Source organism: Agelaius phoeniceus, chromosome 13, assembly GCF_051311805.1.
Source record: "Agelaius phoeniceus isolate bAgePho1 chromosome 13, bAgePho1.hap1, whole genome shotgun sequence".
Classification (NCBI taxonomy): domain Eukaryota; kingdom Metazoa; phylum Chordata; class Aves; order Passeriformes; family Icteridae; genus Agelaius; species Agelaius phoeniceus.
In genome coordinates, this window is record NC_135277.1 from 16,535,798 (window position 1) to 16,556,670 (window position 20,873).

General features: G+C 41.0%; 1 protein-coding gene across 3 annotated transcripts in view; it reads left to right on the forward strand.

The window, feature by feature from the left end:
- Positions 1-20,569, forward strand: part of HMG20A (high mobility group 20A) — a 41,062-nt gene extending 20,493 nt beyond the window's left edge. For 2 of the 3 annotated variants that reach the window (XM_077185242.1, XM_054642358.2), the window contains exons 2-10: positions 2,567-2,659; positions 4,743-4,890; positions 6,236-6,451; positions 8,530-8,662; positions 9,036-9,067; positions 13,280-13,355; positions 14,196-14,411; positions 15,447-15,590; positions 17,831-20,569. In XM_077185242.1, the coding sequence (XP_077041357.1) occupies positions 2,571-2,659; positions 4,743-4,890; positions 6,236-6,451; positions 8,530-8,662; positions 9,036-9,067; positions 13,280-13,355; positions 14,196-14,411; positions 15,447-15,583 (1,047 nt within the window). In that variant the 5' untranslated portion in view covers positions 2,567-2,570 and the 3' untranslated portion in view covers positions 15,584-15,590; positions 17,831-20,569. The remainder of the gene's footprint in view (positions 1-2,566; positions 2,660-4,742; positions 4,891-6,235; positions 6,452-8,529; positions 8,663-9,035; positions 9,068-13,279; positions 13,356-14,195; positions 14,412-15,446; positions 15,591-17,830) is intronic. The other variant, XM_077185244.1, reaches the window with a different exon arrangement.
- The last annotated feature ends 304 nt before the right edge of the window (positions 20,570-20,873 follow it).

The following is a 20,873-nucleotide window of genomic DNA, read 5'->3' on the forward strand; positions in this document are numbered from 1 at the left end:
GAGGTATGGGAGGTTATCCTTGAGAAATGGGACTGAAAGGCTTCTGTAGGTTCCCATCTGCTCTCAGTGAGTTTTAGAGGAACTGTTTTGTTTTTTTGCTCTCTGGAACTGATTAGAAGCCATTGTAAATTCACTGATGTTAATTTTTCTTTAGGATGTGGGTCAGCATCCTCTGAAACAGTTACTGTCTAAAGCATATGGGTTAAATAAGAAAAGTGTATCTTCTCCTGGCTTCCTGTGTTTGTGTTCTGTTTATATGTTGGTAAGGTTGGTGTCCAGCTGTCTCCCTGCAGTTTGAAAGTGAGCTTGGGCCAGTTGTGAGCAGACAGAGCAGGACCTGGTGAGAAGGTCACAGTGGGCATAATTGCTTAGGCTTCCTTTTTTGAAAATTATAATTTAGAATTTTTGACTGATGAATATTGTGCACCGTGAAGCAGAACCTAATTTCCCTCTTAGATGATAACTGCATGAAGCAATTTATGTTGTATGTTTAGAAGCTGTGCTTAAAGAACTTCCTGGGCAGTGAAGAGCATAATTTTCAAATCACTTGAATTTTTAGATTTCTTGTGATACATCAAGTCCTGGCCTTTATGTAGTTTCTTTTCTCTGTGTGTGAGGAAGGATTGTTTGCCTTCTTTAAGGATTTAAATCCTACTTCTTTCAGCAGAGTATCTCACTACTTTTCCTCACAGCATTATATTATTTGAGTTGTCTTTCTTTTCCTGTCAGAGATGCTGGTATTTGAAAAAAACCCATAATATGGAGCTGTGATTCACAGAACTGCAGATGTTGCTTGGAAGGGACATCTGGAGGGAGGTCATCTTAGTCCAGCCTCCCACTCAGAGCAAGACTATTGCCAGCATTGGTTTGGGTCAGTAAGAGCTTTCAGCATTTACAATCTGCCAGGCTGGACTCCACCTCTCTGGGAGCACATCCTGGTGTCCAGCCTGGGCCTGCAAAGCCAATAGAGCTGGGGAGAATCTGGTTCTGTCCTCTGTGCCACTTCCCCCCAGAACCTTTAGCTCCATCAGATTGGGGCCCTGTGCCAGGCTGTTCCTGATGCTTTGCAAGGCCATTTCCTCAGCATCCCTTGGGCCAGCTGCTTCAGAGCTCTGAGCATCTTGGGGGCCCCTGGCTGCTCAGTCTCCAGCTGTGCCTCAGCTCTAAGGCTGAGCCCCCAAAACTGTACCCAGTCCCTGGTTTGTACTGGCAGAGCAGGAATTCAGATTGTTCACTCCTGGGTGAACCTTTCCTGTACACAAGTAAAGGTGTTCCTCTGCTAGAGATCAGTGCCTGTACCACCCAGGAATAGTCTGCTTAGCTTTAATTATTTTCCAGATGAGGAGGCAGGATGATGGGATGCTTAAGGGTGGTTCTAAGGATCTCAGCAGCTGCAAAAGTAGAAGAAAAAAGGATGAATGTCAGCCATGTTGTACTTGTGATAGAGATCTGCAAAATCTGGAAGATGCGAGAAGCATTTCTACCTCTGTCTGTAGAAAACATCTACCTTTAGAACTGGGGTGGGATGTGGGAAAACACATCAAATATTCAAAACATGCAGCAAGATTTTCTTCTCAGATCACTTGGATTTCAGTGCTGGGTGGAAAGCAGCAAGCCAGGAGAGAGCAGTACAGGGTGATAGCTCTCCTCTGTCCCTCGAGGCCCAAAGCCCAAGTGTTCTGGATGAAAGGGACAGCAGGAATTGAGTGGAGTATCTGCTGCTCATCAAAGGTGATTCTAAAACTGAAGGAACAGGAATTTAAATAGTATGGCCCTTCAAAATGGCCTGAACTGGCAACTCATAATTGTAGAGTGAGTTTATTAAGGCTTTTTGGTTTTGTTTGTTTTTATTTTCACTAAAATACAACATTTTTTTAGTAAGGAAGGGGGTAAATTAATTAGGTGTTAGATTTCATGTCTCACATTAAATTCCCATGACAGGCCACAGGCTTACAAATGGAACTACTTCTAATTTGGGGGTAGTTTGTATTCAATGAGAAATACACAGTCCTTAAACCATTTGCTTCAGCAACAGTTCTGTGGGATTGAAGATAAAATACTCTAAATAGCTGTGTTCTATGCACACATAGATTAATTGTGAAAATCTGGACAAGAAATTATTAGTGCAATCTTAATTTGAAATTTCAGGGAGGGCTTGGTTTCAGTTTTTTTCTGGGGTCAAACAAAGCTCTGCTGAAGGGTGCACTGTGAGGAATGATCAGGCAGGTGGACTGGAAGAGCAGGATCTACCTACCTGTGTGCTGAGTATGGTGAATGAGGACTTGTCTTGAGGGATAAAACAGAACTGCAGGGATTTCCAGCAACACTGTGGCACTGGCACAGAGCTCAGTTAACATGGAAACTCAGAACTGAAGTGTCATTTATGCTCTTTGTTCTCTGTCCCTAAGCACAGGATCTGTCCTGAAGCCATCAGCTGGCACTGGCCAAGTGGTTCATGGGGTAAAAAATTCCTGCTGTGTTATGATGTTTGATTTGAAGGACTGCTGAAGGGAGAGAATGACATAGTTAACTTAACCTTTTTTATCTTTGGTTTTCTTTTTCCCAGAGGTATGGAGAACTTGGTAGCTGGGTCCAATCTTCCTCCCCTTTTTACAGATGAGGATGGATCTAAGGAAGGTGCTGAAATTAATGTAACTGGGTAAGTAACTCCTTTTTCACCTTCAGCTGGTAGATACTATCTCTGCACTTGTCAGGGAAATCATTTCAGTGGAGGAGGCTATTCTGAGTAATTTGTAAAAATAAGAGAAATAAACCCGACAGAATTCCATTTTGCAACCTTCCCTTGGCCTTGATAGAAGATCACAGGATCCTGTTTAGGAGAAACCAGAACTCTTCTGAACTGATGGAAGTGATCACAAACTGTTCTTTAGTATCTCTTAGCTTTAAAAGGTAAATCCCTGGGATTTCAGTCTTAAGAAAGTGACTTTATGGGAACAGAGAGGGAGGAAGTATCTGTGGGCCATAGTGGTCTCTGCTAAGTAAATGTTTTCAAGTAAGGATATCATCAATGTTCATCAATGATCTCTGAAACTGATCACTGACACTGATATCTCATTTTTGTCAGTCTGACTCTGCTTTTGGAAACTGCAGCAATGGCCTCTTAAAATCAAATTGCCAAGAGAAGTTTTCTTTTAAGAATACATGGAATTTTTGCTGTGTTTTTGTAATTAAAGCTTCTTTTCCATTTTGCAAAGCACCAAACAGTAAAATTCAGACTTTGCAGTCAGGTAAAGCCCTGTAAAAATGTATGTGAACACTTTCACTCTAAATTTGGATTTACTTATCTGGGACTTCAAACTTGTTGGTGCCAAATGAGGTCCATGTTCAAATGAGGCTTGTGTTTAAGAGGTATTAATGTTTTGGCTGAGCTTTCATCAGTGTTTGCTGCAAATGGCTGCATCACATGAAGTTTCTCCTGTAAGTGTAGTTTCAAGAACTTCTCTGCTAAGGGGGAATGGAGAGGAAAACTGAAACACTCTTCAAATCCTAACAGTGAATCCAGAGCTATGTTGTTCCTATTCTTTCTGACACATACCAAATATAATTAACTTAAGGGAGAATGTCTGCTCTGTTCCCTTGCTCCCTCTCTAATTGTCAGTAATGTGAGCTCAATCTGCTGTCTCAAAGTCAGCCATGGATCTCTGCAGCCCTTTTGTCTTTACCAGTAATTATGTCACAATTGCTGATTGTAGTGAGTAGTGAAAATATGCTGTTCTCTCTGAAGACAGATATTCCCATGGGCATTCAAATAACAATTCTGTTAAAATATATCAAATTTTTATAGCTGTAGTCTACATTAATAGGAACAGGTATTTTGAATATTTAAAATTTGCCATAGCCATGAGTAGCTTTAGAGTGGAATAAATGAGCAAAGAAGACTTGAAGCATATCCTGCTGTTAAAGGAATTTTCATGAATGTAACTGGGTAAGGCCAAGTATTCTTTAGTCTCAAGAAGGGTTTAGAATCTGAGATGAGTCCAAAAATTTTACATTAATTTGCCTCCTGAGCACAGGGCTGAGAATGTCCATGGGGTTGTTGCCCCAAAATAGGTGTTCAGCACTGTCAGTCTACCTTCAGAAGTATTTCTGCACGTTTGCTCTTCTTTTTTGCCTGCAGCCATCTTGCCCTTTTTTGAAATAAGGTAGATTGATACAACTCTTGCAGCAGAATTAAATTAGGGCCATTCTGGAGCCTGTTGGGACCTAGTCATAATTGTGTTTAAATACCCATGTGGATGAACAGGAGAGTGTGTGGAATGAAGTTCAAGCCAAGATCATACCCAATCACAGATCTCTACATGTATTTGTGGAGAAATATATTAAATACATCCAGAAAGGTGTATCTTGGTTGATGATTAAACTTTTAATTTCAAATTCCTTATGGTACTTCTGAAAAATGATAGATTCACACTGACTGGTTTCTGATGCAAACGTTCACTTGCCTGTGAGTTGTTTGTGTGAGCAAATGCTTCACCAAAAATGAAACAAAATACCACTTTAAAAATCAAACTGGGTCTGAAAGTCCATGGGAGCTGTGGTGGTTATAGTGGTTGCTTGGATGGAACAGCCAGTTCTTCAAAAATCACTTCTAAATCCCATTTTTCTTGCTAGTGTGAGAATGAATATATTTGCAACATTTTTACATGTTTTAGAAGATTAGGGAGGAAGTGATTTAGGAATGATGATTAAATTTTTTGTTTTCCACTTCTGTGCTTTTTCAGATTAGCTAATTCAGAGAGTTCATTCAGTGGTGGAACTTCACAGCCTGCAAATAACCCAGATTTGGTGGAGGACTTGTCACAGGCTCAGCAGCAGCAAAATGAGTCTTCTAATGCTGCTGAAACCACTGAGCAGAAGCCTGAGGAGGAGGTGAGATGAAATAATAGTAACTTTTCAATGAAGCAAAGGCATAGAATTTTGTCATTATATTGTCTTACCTGCTCGGATTTTATTTTTAATAGGATCACAAATTTTTATCCATTTGCCATGTTCATCTTCTGATTCCCTGATTTCCTCCTGTGTTGCACAGCTGCACACAGATAGCTGGCAGTTGGACTGTGCACAGAGCAGCACATGGGTCTCAGCTTAGCCAGAGGGGCCCACAAGCTCGTGCTGCATTCAGGACTGAATCTTCAACTGCCACAAATGATCTTCTCTCTTGTGAGCCAGCAAAGTGAGACCATTGTCATGTTCTGGTAGTAACTGAGGTCTTTAAAACCATTGTGTTTTTACTGCTTTAGACTATACCTTGTGTACCATCCAACACTGATTTTTGGTGACTAAATCATGAAGGGACCTGAAGTTGCACTAGGAAGTGGTTTTGGGGTTTTCTGGTTTGGTTTTTTTTTTTGATAGATGTATCTGATATTCTCCCTTGTAGTTTGTTTTCAGCTGTGAGGTCCTTTTTTTAATTGAGTAATAAAATTCCAGGAGGGAAACAAAAAGTAACATGATGGCAGGAACATGTTGATCTGGGGAAAGATTAGAAGTACTGAAAATAGTTGTATGTACATAGCACTAGAAAATAGTGTTGTCCAGAGCTTGCTGTAGAAATAATTTGAAGCCAAGAGGATGAGTGATAATGTTGTTATTCCTGTGAACTCACAAGTGTGCCCCAGACACATCTTACAATATTGCCTCCTTTGGAGTTTGTTTGCTGCTCCATTGGAGGGGGTTACTGGGAAAGGCAATCTACTTAGCAGATGAGAGTAGCCTGTTTACTGTCTTTACAGCCACATTTTGGGCACGTTGTGCATGGAGGCCAAAGATCTGGAAGGTGCAAAATGACTACTTATCTATTATTAACTAGTACACAAAATCTCTCCAAAAAACCTATCGAAGTAAATGACTTGCAGGGGAGGGTATGTGAGGGTGAGAATAACTAAAACCAAGCAAATAAGTAATAAAAGAATATTTGCAGTGGCATTAGTTGAGATGATCATGTTGTGGATTATCAGTCCCTGTGATTTTACAATCAGAAGTTGATGCCAATGTTATTTTGTTGTCCCTGTGGACTGGGAGAAACTGTAAGCTACTTTTCACAGTGAGACTTGGTTGGCTTTGTTTAGCCAAAAGTCAGGATATCTCTAAAGTAGGGTTGGAAAGCTGCATCCATGGAGAGGATTGCAGCCATGTACTCCTAATGAAGTTGTTTATTCCTTCCAGAGGGGGTTATTTTCACTCAGCCTGAATTACCTTCGTTTTCATCTTGCAGCAGCAAAGAACCAAGCGAGGAGGCTGGGCCAAAGGGAGGAAGAGGAAGAAACCCCTGCGGGACAGCAATGCCCCCAAGTCGCCCCTGACCGGGTACGTGCGCTTCATGAACGAGCGCAGGGAGCAGCTGCGGGCGAAGCGGCCGGAGGTGCCTTTCCCTGAGATCACCAGGATGCTGGGCAATGAGTGGAGCAAGCTGCCCCCTGAGGAGAAGCGGGTACCTCTGCACTTCCTTGTCCTTGCTGCTACATGGGAATGTTCTTTAGTGAGGAAGGTGACACAGGCTGTTGGTTGGAATCGTGTTTAGGAGGATATTTCAAAATGAGGGCCACAGGTTCACATGATGGGTCCTGGCAGGGCCGTGGCATCTGCTCCAGGGGTGACTTCAGGAGAGCTGTGTCCTGTAGGTAATGCAAGAACACATCCAGAATGGGGGCATTGCTCTAATGAGACATCCCACAGTTCATGTGATCCATGGATGTAATTCTGCTGTACCAACTCAGACACATCTGAGACTTGTAAGGCCAAAGTCTTGGAATGTGGTGTCTCCTACCTGGGAGTCCTGTGGCCTTCTGCACTATCTGACAAGTGAAGGAAGTTCAAGGCTGTGTTTGAGCTGGTTTTTAGGGCCTTCTGGAGTGAACCTTGTTAATGGGTTAATTGCTAATGGATGTCTCACTGTCCACTCCTGATTGCCAGTTGGAGATTTCTGCAAAGCAGTTTTTAAATCACAGTGCTTCTGAATGCTGTCATATGAATTTGATCTTCATACTTGTACTTTGAAAAATACCTTAAGGGTGTAATGAAAAATCAGATGACACAAAAAACCAAGATTTCCTTTTGTTGCTTTTTGCTAAGCTTGTAGAATACCACTTACAGAGATGATACAGAATGGTGCATAGGCACTGTGACTGAACCATAATGGAAAATATGTGGCAAGGCAAAGCAGTTGATTTGGTAGCAGGGATAGTGAGAATGATGTTGCTTAGAGAAAAGTCAAGATTGCTCCTGTGTAAGGTTGGAAATTTACATCCATGGAGACGATGTCTTGTGGTGATGAAAATGTCTGCTGGGAGAGAAGGGTAAAAGACATCTGCCCCTCTGTCCCCTGCACTTTAACATATTCTTATCATGTGTCAGGCAGATTTTTAACCTGAAAAAGGAAATTGAGTTCAAATCTCTATTCTGTATGCTGCTTTTTAAATCCCCAGGGAATCTGTCCTCAAGTAAAGCTGTAAGTTTCTAACTCAGAGCAGGTCAAGGGAAGACTGCTGAGCCCTTTCAGCAACGCATTGCTGGAGGTGGAAAAAACGAATATCTTACAGAGAAATAACATGTCCAAAAGCAGTGCCAACCCAAAAGCATCACCAAATTTGCAGCTCAGTCCAGCATGTTACTATTGTCATCTGTTGCAAATGTATGGAAATCATAATTTACAGGTATTACCATGATGATTTAGAGAATACTAGGGGACTAAGGTTCACTGATTTAATTCTTACATTCATTGAATTTTAAACTCATTTGGAGAAAAAATTGGGAAGGCGACTTTTTTTCTTGAAAGGATCCCATTAGTAAGCCTTCTGACCATTCATTAAATGTTTTTCAGTTCATCAGTTCCCTTAAAGAATTTTCCAGCTAAGCTCATTCTGTCTTGCAGATGTGTGAAATACCTTCAGGCTAATAAAAAAAGGTTTCTGTTAACCAAAATGCAGACGGATTATATAAATTAAAAAAAGTTTTCTATTACCCAAAATGCAGATAGATTATATCAATTAAAACCAGGCTCTTTCATCTTTACACTGCTCTTTGCAATAGCCATGATGTTTTGCTCACCTCTCAGATGTGTCAAGTTTTTGGTGGTGCTTTTTGTCTGTGGGGCCTGAAAACGAGTGTGTATTTGGAACTCTACTGTTATGGGTCTGAACTATAAAGCATCATCTGATAATAAGATGGTATTGTTTGGCAGCACTTCCTCCTGGCCACAGAACAGGAATTCTGAAGTGTCTGGTCTATGACATGTTGGTAATGTTCAGTTGAGTAGAGTAGCAAGTTACTCGTAGGCCTAGCAAAAAAAAATTAAGAGAACAGTTATTATAAAAAAGAGAGAGAGAAAATGGGACACCAGAATGCAGTAATTTATCCAGAGATCTTATGTCTTTGCACCTCATTGTTTCTTCACTCCTCTCCTGTTTGCATAGGTGAAATGGATCAGCACTTCATTTGACAAGTTGTTTTTCTTCCCTTCCTCCCGAAGGGGAGGGAACTCCCTGAAACCCTGGGACTTTTTTGTTTCAGCGCTACCTGGATGAAGCAGACAGAGACAAGGAGCGCTACATGCGGGAGCTGGAGCAGTACCAGAAGACTGAAGCCTACAAAGTCTTCAGCAGGAAAGCACAGGACAGACAAAAAGGCAAATCACACAGACAAGGTATTGAATGGGACAAAAGTATGTGCCTAACTAGAACAATAGAAGATTCCCTGCCAGCCATGCAGCCTGACACTCCTTGAAAGCCTTGGATTTAGAGACTGGTTAAAAACTGAGTGTTCTTTCTGTGGCATTTACCTCAGCTGTGTGTAAAGGGAATTAGACTTAGGTGAATTTCACTGTGTCTAGATTGTGTTGGAGGATATGCTTTAAGAGCATCAAAGTTAGGCACAGCTTCTCTGTGGCTTTGTAGCAGAGCTGCACAAATCTGTCTAGAATTGTTGTGTAATTAGAGTTGTGTAACTGCCTTAATTCTTTGCTTGTTTTCTTAAATTTTGTTTATTTTGAGAGACTTCTTGCTTGTTTTCCTTTTCAGATGGAGCAAGACAGCCAGCTCATGATCATGAGGTAAACCTCTTAATTCTACATTTACATCACTGGGTAGACTTTCAGGTGAAAAAAACTTATAGTGAAGTCAAAACCCAGTTTATCAGAACTTGAGTGTGAATTCTTCCTTACTAATGCAGGTTAGTAAGGAAGGAACTCTTCCTAATGCAGGTTTTGAAAAGTTAGAAATGACTGAGTATTTTTACACTCATTGGTGTGACAAAACTAAATTTGATAAGTCTTGGGCAGGTACAAATGATGGAATGGAGCAGAATATACACTTAAAACATTGGTCAGTTTTGTAATGCAATGTTAAGAACCTAAAAATAGTGTGAGACCTCCATAAGCCTGCCAAGTCAGCACCTTTAGGTGGCTGTTTTCAGGTACTAATTTTTTGCAGTAACATAAATGCTTGTGGCTTCCTTGAGAAGAAAATGGGTAAAGCAACCAAATAATTGGAAAATCTCTGGCTTAAACCCTCTCCTGCCCTCCCTTGCCCTCTGCATATAATGTCAGAGTGATAATGTCTGGAGCTCATCAGCTGCAGCACAGGCATCTTAGCACAAATCTCGTGTGTCCTGGCTGACTGTGGTTTCTCTCTCCTTGAAACACCGAAGCTTTCTCCAGTTGTATTACCTAGGGCCACAGTGCTTCTGTAATGGTTACCAATAAATTGCAAACAAAGAGCAGGGGAAAAAATCTTGATTATACACAGCCTCTTCACTTGTAAGCAATAGGGCTTTCTGAAAGATCTGTTTTTCTTTGTGAGGCTTTTTGCCTTGGGAAAGCAATCCAGTTTGCTTCTAATGTGTTCATTACAATAGTGACAAGGCTGAGCACTGCTGAGAGGCAGCTACTGGTCTTGAAGGAAAGTACCTTTCACTTTCAGGACAATGTTTTGGTGGCATGTTTTTTATATGCCTTTTATTAACTCCTAAAGGAAGTGCTTGCAGTGAGATTATCCTTTAGAAGTACGTGGTCCCCAAGTTTTCTGATTCTACGGTCACTGAATCCAAGTTTGTCTCTAATTGTACAAAAACTGAAGGCTTCAAGTTCTAGGTTGACTGTGACTGTTACATAACCTGTATACAGGTGGCAATCTACAAATTTGGAGTCTTCCCTCTTACCCTTCTGATTCAAGCTATCATTGCTGATGTTTCACATCATAAATGCAGTAAAAAATGAGTTCTCCTCACCCTGTAGGACATTTAAGCTTCATCAGATACAGCTGAACATCAACCTGTCAGTCAGTCAGACATCCTACTCTGAACTGTGCCTTTGACTACTTGGTGTTTTTCACCTTTATATTTATAAAATCCCACATGCTTATCACCTGATGTGCTTTTGCATCTTTTGTCAGGGAAGTCAAGTATTATAATCCTGTATATGTGGGAATCAGCAGAAAAGCTTAGATTGCTTTTAGAAGTGTCTGCTCAAGTTGTTACTGGAAGTGAGACTAAAGCTCTTTGTCATCTTGCTGCTTTCTCCTGTCCACACTGACTTCTGTTGCTGTGTTTGTGATTAGCAGGTACAAGCTGATGAAATTATTTCTTGAGAGAATATAAGAAAATAAGGTCAAAGAAAGCTTTTTTCTTTCCCTTCCTCAACTTAAGTGTTTATTGATGTAGTTTCTGTGAGTCAGTGTTGAAGATATTTTCAAATTGTACATAGAGTTGACCTCTGAAGAGTTTCATGATGGGCAATTCAAATACTGATTATAATAAAATATAACTAAAGGATGAGAGAGAACTTATAATAGATATTGCCTTGAAAAACATGCACATACTGTCCCCTGAGCTCATCTATATGCATGAAATAGAACATTTTTCTTCCTTCAAATTCTAGTTTCATAAATGTCACATATAGCAATATACAGTGGAACTATTGTCATCAGCAGTGACTAAACCCCTGGATAATTGTTCTCCATTGTTCTGTTTTTGTTTATTTCCTCAAGCTGCTTGATTCCAAGTGGGTCTGGCATCATGCACTCAGTTACACTTGTTACTGGAAAGCTTTCAAAGGTTTGTGCACACAGACTGAGAGCAGGGGTTGCCTCATGGTTCCTGCTCTGAAAACACTTAATGGAGTAGTACATTTATTATATCTGTTCCTTCCACTGTCTGCAGCCTGACCATGGCAGCAAAGGTGAGCTTAAACCCCCCAAAGTCTCAGCTGTCTCATTACCATACTTCACCAAGTCTCTAAGAACTTCAAGCCTGATTCATTGCAGAATCTTCAGAGTTCAGCCCCAGTTTTAATAACCAGATGAGATTGTTGACTCTTGAAGCATCTCAGTCTTATTTAGGGTAAATGATAGAAAGAATTCTGATTGTCTTTTGGTTTGAGGAATGACTAAATGATAGGTGAACTGAACAGACTGGGTCCTTTCCAGTAGGAGGTAATCAAAGCTTTAGGATTTTAATCTTCAGTGAACCTCAGAGTGGCTTAAGTACTTCAGGGTTCTCAAGAGGATCTTTTATGTGCTGGGTAATGTATTTTGTAATGGGAGAGTGCTGATGGTTTTAATGATCACTCTTCTGCTTAGTAGAATTTCTTGCCTTTTGGAGGCTGGGCAGTTACATCTAAAGCCTTATTTTTTTTGGTTTTTATCTGAAGAACCTTTGCCAACCTAGGGCTGCAAAGAGAATATCTTCTCCTGGCAGTACTGTCTCCTCCACCATCTATTCTGTAGGAGCCAGTGATGATCCAAACCAGTGGCTCTTTGCACACAGGTAGTAACAGTGAGCACAAATTAGAATCTTTAAAATGGATGTTTTATAAGTGTTCTAACCAAGCTTCATAACTGCCAACATTTCTTGGTGCACATTAGTGTTGAGATCCTGGATTCTGGGGTGAAATTAATTCTTAGCCATCTAAGCAGTGTTCAGACAAAACAAATGCATTATTCACACTTCTGTGTATGTCTTCTCTTTCTAAATATACTCTTGAGACATTTGCCCTGTAGCAGCATGTACAAAAACTTCAGTGAAAAGCACGTGTGATCATAAACCCTAAATAAATCCTACTGTGCCTCACAGAGCTGGGAAGAGTTGCCCTTCCCTCCAGTCTCCCCTGTTTCTCATGTGTCTCCAGCTGATTCAGGCCAAGTAAGGTTTGAATTCTCACTCAGTAAATAGAGAGCTCCTCAGCTGTAATTGTGCCACACAATAAAAGCCAGCTTATCTTTAAAGGCAATCAATGGACAGTCTGTCTCCTCAGGGGAAACAGAGTAGCTGTAGTTCCATCTAGTCCTGTCTGTCTTGGTTGGCTGTCAGCTGGCATTCAGGTACCCCTCTGTGGCAGACAGCACCGTGGTGCTCTGAACTCAGGGCCAGAATTCCCTTAGCAGCTGTCAGACATTGGGGTTGTCTGCTGGAGGACACCAGTCATGTGTAACACTGCAATTCTGGATGATGAGTTGGTGATTCATTATCAGCTATGGTGTTTGAGAGTTGTGAAAAGCTTTTATTCTCCACAGACACTCTTTCCTGCATAACTTTATTTCTGTGTTAAGTTACAGGTTGATTGTAGTTGCTGCAGTTTATCAAACCAAATTTGCATTGGCTTTGTCCATAATGATTCAGGTGCTAAAACAAGCATTAATTCCTGTTGATTTAGAAGTGGTGACTGAAGTATGTTATAGTAGGGGATTTTTGCCTTGAGTCAAATCACATTATGTACAGTTTTTTGACTAAGTTGTAGAGCATTTCCTGATTTACAAGTGGTTTTTGTTTTTTTGCTTTGGTGTTGAAAGGCCAAGAGCCATGAAACTTATTGTGCATTTTGCTCACTCTGTCTCCTTTTTGTTGATATTTCTGTAAAGAATATTTCAGAATGTGTCAGTTGGTTGGTGGTGGAAAATATGAATGCATTCAGATAGTTTTAAAAATAATAATAATAGTAATAATAATAATAATAAAATAATTCTAATAATATAATAATAATTTAAAATAATAATTAATAATTCTTAGGTATAATGTCATTAGGATGAAAGAGTGTATTTTAGTATGTTGTATGTTCTTTCTTAATGATGGTTTGATTAAACCTATATCTTGAAAATCTAAGACACTTCCTTTGGCCTTTCTTGGTAGGAGCTGGAAGTGTCTTTAATCCATACAGCTTTTAGCTGCCTCAGGTTTTGGTCTCCTTGGCCTTTTATTCTCATGATCAAAACAGTTCAATGAATTCCTGAAAACAAACTGTTTAACTATGCTACTATTTGTTCTGTTGTAGAAAGAAGCAGATACAAAGGAGAGATCTGTCTTTGATATCCCAATCTTCACAGAAGAGTTCCTGAATCATAGTAAAGGTAATTTTAACTTTTCCAGGATGCTTTCCTCCTTGCTTTTCCAAAATTCTTGGCAAATGCTGTCCAGCTGAAGAGTCCTTGCACTCTCCCATCTCAGCTCACATAAAGACTTGGGTATAGTTTCTGCTATTACCTTACCTCTGTATATACACAATGGCTGAAAAGCAGTTTTTCCTGGCATTGTCTTCCCAAATTAGCCTTTTTTGAGAATGTTTCTGATGTTTATTCCAGCCAGTTTGAGGTTTGTCTACTGTTCTATAGGACTAAGAAATATCAAAAATGTATCCTGGTGGTGATCAGGCTGGTTAGCAGTATTTTATTTCCCCCCATATGTGGAAGATTACACTGATATATTTTCTGTTACCCTGTTTAGTTTTCATATCTGTGTGTCTCAAGGTTGAGTATTTTTTGCCAGATTTCTTGAAGACTTTCCTGACTGAACAGAATTTAGATTCAGATACTTTCTATGGTCAACAGAAGATTATTTTTGTAACTGGTATCTTGATTGCAGGATTCTTAGCACTGCTACTAAACTTTGTCATGCTGATTGCATTTGAAATCAGTCTTGCAGTCTTCCTCCCTGATCAGTTCCCCCATTCATTTCCATTCTGATGCTTTGAATGTTTTCCTAGTTGTCTTTGTCTCTAGGAACGATCTCTGTCAAGTGCCACTGTAGGTGCTGTTGTCACTCCATGATGTGATGCTCTTTATCTATAAACCACAACGCCACCATTTGTAATTATCAGCTGAGCACTCCAGAACATTCTGTCTCATTGCCTGTTGGTCCTAGAGATATTTGTAGCAGTTTTTTGACTCTCTGGGATGGGTTGATGTTGGCAGCCCGTGAGGCGGAGCTGCGGCAGCTGCGCAAATCCAACATGGAGTTTGAGGAGAGGAACGCGGCGCTGCAGAAGCACGTGGAGAGCATGCGCACGGCCGTGGAGAAGCTGGAGGTGGACGTGATCCAGGAGCGGAGCCGCAACACGGTGCTGCAGCAGCACCTGGAGAGCCTGAGGCAGGCCCTCACCAGCAGCTTCGCTGCAGTCCCGCTGCCAGGTGGGCCTGGGAAAAGGAACTGCTCGTGTTTGTGTCGTGCTGTGGCCTGAGAACAGGGGGGCTGCTGGCACAGACATGTGTTATGAAAAATCCTTTCGTTAGGAGTTTTTCTCCTGAGAAGCTGACAGGCCTCAGAAACGAAATGTAAACAATGATTATCTGCTGCTGTGGAATGCAACAGGTGCATCTGTGATTGGTCTCATGTGGTTGTTTTTAATTAATGGCCAATCACAGTCCAGCTGTCTCGGACTCTCTGGTCAGTCACAAGATTTTATTATCATTCCACTCCTTTCTATTCCTTGCTAGCCTTCTGATTGATCCTTTCTTCTATTCTTTTAGTAGAGTTTCAATATATCATTTTCTTTTAATATAATATATATCATAAAATAATAAATCAGCCTTCTGAAACATGGAGACAAGATTCTTTTCTCTTGTCCTGAGACCCCTATGAACACCACCACAGGCTGCTCTCGTACTTCTGTGCTCTTGGCCATTTCTGAGCTTTTGTTGCATGGGATAATGAAATACTAAAATGCATGCAGGGGGAAGTGTAGAGTCAGTGCTTTATTTCAACATGACATTTATTTTCTTATTGCTCCTACTCTTCCTAATAAAGTGAGACACATATTCAGTCCTGGCTCTCCTTCACTTGTTTTATGAAAATGTTACTGAATAGAATAGACAGGACGTGCAAGTTCCTTGATTAAAATAAGGGCTGTGTCTGTATTGTCAGCTGCCAGGGAACCCGCTTAGATTCTATGAATGCCCAGCTGAAAGAGTTTGTTATAATCAACTATGAGACCCAAATAAAAGAGAGCCATGCTTCATTAGTCCTGATATCCTTGGAACTACTCACTTTGTGGAGTTAGGAGGACATTGTTTAGCAGAATCTGTCACAAGAGGTGGTGCACAGCAGAATCACCTCCTATAGCAGTTTGTGAGTTGGCACAAATTACCCTTAGCATAGTGTTAACTTTTTTGAATTGCTGTGGTCATGCAAGTATCTTGTGGCTCATTCCACTGTGTTGACCGTAGGCAGTGGGGAAACTCCCACGATGGAAACGATCGATTCCTACATGAACAGACTGCACAGCATCATCCTGGCCAACCCCCAGGAGAACGAGAACCTCATCGCCACCGTGCGGGACGTGGTCAACAGGCTGGAGCGTTAGTGACGGGGTGAGTGCTCTCTGCCAGGCTGCTCCTGGTGCCTGCTCCCTGCCTTTGGCACCTGTTCTGCTGCTGAGGCCTCTGCTGATCACCAGATTGTACAATCCAAAGGCTTTCTTCTTCAAAGCTGCAGGAGCAGGTTGTCCTAATGAAAGTCAAATTGGGTTGAAAGGATTCCACGGCATTAAAGGGCTCTGAAATTCCCTTTAGCTCCAAGATCTTTATGTATTTGTATAAGGTGAATAAGAGTTCTGACGGAATGGTAACAGGGTGACTAATTTAGAAGAAGGTTCCTTTCTTGAGTGAAGTAAATCTGAAGATTTTTAGCAGTAATTGTAGAAACTGATGGCCATGGGGAAATTCTATTTGTCTCAAGAGGTTACAGGTGAACTCAATTCTGTTATAAATTGAAAATGCTCTACCTCTGCTCAGTGGCACCTGTAGTCAAGCTGTTGTAATGAGGAAGGCTTAGATGCAAAGCTGTACATAGCATTTGCTGAGACGAATGTTTATGTGGCATGTGCGTAGATTATTATTGAGCTCATGATTCTGTATTTTTGCTGCTGTTTAACAGCTTGGAAAACTGTAATAGAGAACAGAGTAGAAAAACAAATTAACAAAGAAGTAAATACCAGTCTTTCTGCATTACTGTGCTGCTTTGCATTTCCCACACCTCTCACTCCCCCACTTGCCCATGATGCACAGCACTAGGCAGCCATGAGGAGTTTGCCTATTTCTATTTTAACAAAGTGCATACCTTCATTCTTCAGGCATTTATTATGTAGAGATCTACTGTACATGTCTTGAATAGTGTTTAGAAATGCAAATAAAGCTGCCTTGTGCCATCTGCAAATATGAAGACAGGGCTTTTCATCCTTTCTGGTTCTGACCTTTTGTGGTGCTGTGTAGAACAGTTAATTACACATTTCCCATTATAGTGTGGCTTTAGCTGGGAGATCATTGTCCTTCAGGAGGGTAGCCAGATGGAACACACTGTAGTTCTAAGAGATGACTGAGCTCCCAGCAGAATAAAGAAGTGCCTTTACTGCTGCTATTTGTGAAGGGAACAGCTTGTCGATCCAGGTCTGGGATTTTTCAGCAGCTCATCAACCTCCTCCTTTTTGTATACTGTTTTCAGTTAGTTCTCAGGCTCAGAGAGAGAAAACCTCAGAGGGGAGGTTTTACAGAATGGCTAACAGGGAGAACAGTTTCTCATCCATCAGTTATTAGAAGGGTATGCCAGGCCCAGAAATGGATATTTGTCCTTTAAGCACCTTGCTAGAAAAATCGTATCACAAAGCTACTAAAATTTAGACTTTCATTCTCTTGCCAGGTGGCTTCATCTTTCCTAAAGGATGGACAATTCCTGTGTTCCTAAACATATAATTTTCTTGGATAGGCTAGATTTGGCTGTAATTGATTTAGAAAAAGTAATTCTTGCTTTAAAATTCTTCCTTCTAACCTCTACTTGAAAAATAGTACTTCTTTCCTTTCTTTTCCTTCCAATGCCTTCTCTCTTTTCAGCAGCAAAACAGTTTGAGGCAGTCAAAAATGGGATTAATAATCACATAGTTTCACTGGTCAATGACATGCTTGTAATGGAATATAATGATCAAATAATTAATGGGACTGTTAATTACACTGACTTTCACTTGGCACTGATTATATTTTGAGACTAAATTTTGGAAGGAAGAAGGTTGGGTTTTGTTGGATGCAAATCTAGAAAATGATAGAGATTCCCTAGAAAACAAGGAAGCTTTGGATAAAAGGTTCATCTGGCACGTGATAAACTGTATCAACAAACTGTCATCACCAGTGTCCCTTTGTTAGTGTGCATATGTGTATATTAATGCTGGATGTAATCTCTGTCAACCAAGTGGTCTCTGTTTGAGGTTGGGACACATCACAAATCAATACCACAGAGAACTGCCCATAATGCTCCTGAAAACAACTCTTTCACAGATCTGAGGTGGGTTTCGGTGGCTTTGTACATTGTGTTTAGGGATATTTGATTATACTGGTCAATATTTTGGTTTTTCTGTACTGCATGGTAAAAACTTCTTTGTGCAAACAGTATATGGGGAGCACTGGATGGAAACAGCCACTCAGTTTGGTTGTGTCTCTAGAGGCTGCTTTACTATCCTGAGTGTTGTGTTTTCAGATCAAACACCCCACACCCCTGTCATGGTGCCTGTTTGGTCCTGGCAGATTGTAGCCTTCTAACCCTTATTTTTCTGTTTCGTCTGCAGGTCTCGTGACCCGGGGAAGCTTTACAAAATTTTTTTGGCCAGTGTGGAATAAGAAGCCATGGGGGAAAGCCTGGGGTGGGAGGCAGGAGGGCAGGTTTGTGCTGGGCCCTGCCTGTGTGATTTGTCAGGGAGACAAACAGATCAATGCATTAAGAGATGTTAAGAAGCCACGGACACCGCCCACTAAGCATTTGGAACTGTCCTCTGTGTGACCATTTAAGAGCATGCAACTTCTGTGCAATCTACATTTTTTATGGATTTTGCTGGGTGTGAGGGTGCCTGTGTTCTGTGGACTGGCTGGCTGTGGAGATGAAATCTCAGCTTGTGAAATGGAGTCAGCCTATATGTTGTAGTAATAACTTTGATGTGTTATATTGCCTAATGTCTTCTAGTGTCTTTTATTTTGTTTTCATGTTTATCCTGTGGGGTTACCTTCCTTCACTTCAGTTCTCTTCTTTTGATCTTGTTCCCTGATTCTTGCAGTACTGGATAGCAGTGCTTGTGTTCTCTGCTCTAACAGGGAGTTTTTCCTGGTGCACTGTCTTGTCCTCCTGCTATGTTTATAGGAGCTTTTCTTAAGCAAAATCCTGGGGGTTTTTTGTGTTAGCCTGCAGTTCCTACAATGTGAGTTTGCCCCTGCTAGAGACTGGCTGTGGTTGATGCTTTGTGACTTGATTCTACTATGAGACAGACTTCTTCTCTCCCCTCTCTTCAAGCACCTCTCTTGCACATTGCATCCTGCTCTTCTGTGAAGGTCTCCTGTCATCTCTTGAAAACGTTTGCTGGAGCATTTTACTATCCACAATGATCAGTGGAAATCAAGATAAAAAGTGAAACATTAGTTCTTCTCAGCAGGGAAAATGGGATTCTTCAGTTTAGACTAAACCCACAAAGCTTGCCCTTCATCTGATACCTTGTTCAGTCTAATTTAATGTTACTGCTTTGTTTTTGAGAGAATGATCTCATGGGGAAAGCAGTTTTCTATAAAAAGAGAAATGGGCACAGGGATTGCATTTTTTTTCCCCTCCCTGCCCTCCTGAAATTGCTGTGCTGGGAATCAATGTGTCTGGAAGCAGCACATATATTTTTGCATGAATTATTAGAGCAGAGAAGGTTATTAGCAACTAGCTCCACATAGCCCACAGAACTCAGCATTGCAGCTTGTTTCTGCTCTCACCTTTTGTACAGTCCAGTACTGCCCATGGAGCCCATGGCATTCAGCATTTTGTGCTCCAGCTGACCTAAATGGCCTTTCACTAGCATTGAATAGAGCTCTGCATGTTTGAGTCTGATCTTGCAGAGCTACACCAGACCTCCTGGCAGAGCTGGGGCACCCACTGCCTGCACTGGCTTATGCAAAACTTTCCCTGCCCTTTGCTTCCTGTCAGAGTGTTGGTTCTGACTGGCTCAGCACTTGTTGGACATCTCTGGGCTTTATGGGGGTGGTTGAAATGCTCTTGCTCCCACGTGACAATCTCTCTGCTCCTGCTCATGACGTGTGTTAAGATTCCCTGTTGTGATGTGGAGGTTGCTTGTGTTGCTGTCAGCATCACTTTCAGGTACCTGGACACAAATATTTTGAAGATTAAAAACCAGTTTCTTCTTTTCCTGCGCTGTACACACGGACGTCGTGCTGGCCTGGAGCCTTTATGCCAGGTCTCAGCTTACTCCTGGGGTTATTGCTGTAGCCAAGAAGCAAGGATTTCCATGTAAATCAAGTCTTCCTTCAGGGAGGAAACTCCTTTCTCTTGTTATCTGTTTTGCTTTCAAGACTTCACAAAAAGGAACCTCAGTTTACTGCATTGACTTCCACTCTCCTTAGCATGGATGAGACCAGCTGATGCTGCCATGAACTTTTTTAGTGTGTTCTGTAAAGAATGTTGTAAATCCTAGAGGTTTTTAATGCCTCCAGTAGAAGCACCTACACCTTCATCTCATGTATGTATCTTGGTTTTTTAGAACTGGTGATGTTTGACTCTCTGTTGAAGTGGCCAAAATGCGCTGCATAGCCAAAAACTGATTTACAAAATCCTGAAGTTCTGTCTGTGGCATCCTACCTAATACCTGGAGTTGTATCCCATAAAGACTCCAGAAATTCCATGTAATGTAGGATGCACTTGCAGGCTGTAACATATGCAGTCCATCAGTAGGGTCAGATGGCTCCAGGCTGCCTGCTTACAGAAATCTGCTCATGGATACTGCTCATCCATCTCTGCTGAGAAGCATGCAAGTGTTGTGGGATAGGAAATTTAAGGTGATATTATTAGCTGGGGACTGACAAATCTCTTGCTTCTTCCCACAAGGAAGGAGGTGGGGTGGATTATCCATCTTGAAGCAGCTGGGAGAAGACTGAGTTCTTGCTCACTGATGATGTGACAGATGATGTTTTGTCTCATTAAGAAGCTTCTTATTTATGTTTATTAACCCTATAAAAATGGATTTTGTCTTTCCAGTGTTTTCGGAGTGTCACTTCAGTTTACAGTTTTCAGTGTTGACTGATTAAAAAAAAATGAAGTGGGTGTCAAGGAGAAGAGAGGAATAAAATGATTTTGTCACTTGCAAAAATGTTAAGAGAAATATATGAAAGCAGAATCCATTTGCTGGATTAACGTGTTTGGAATTGTTTAAATGCCAAGTTTTCTGTACAATGTTTTTGTAATTAAACTTTGGAGCTCCTTGGTTTCTAAGAAGTTGATGTGCTTGTTTGACACTGCTTCATTAAAATTGTTCAACGCTGAATCCATTCTGATTCAATTTTAACTGCATTTTCATGAAAGAACTATTGCTACATTGATATCTCATGAGAGATTTTGGCAATTCCATGTTAACCTTTGAACCTTTGAAATTCCACCTCTCCATCCTAAGTGTCTTCCTCTGGAAAAGCTGAAGGAATTTAGATTATTACTTACAATGGTGAAAGCATCAGAGTTTTTGGTTATAACTAATGGTTGCCAGGGTCTTTCCCCAACCTGACTAACTTTAAAAATGTCATCTCTCATTCATCCCTTTTTTTACATCTTTGTCTTCCTTTATCCTCCCTAAT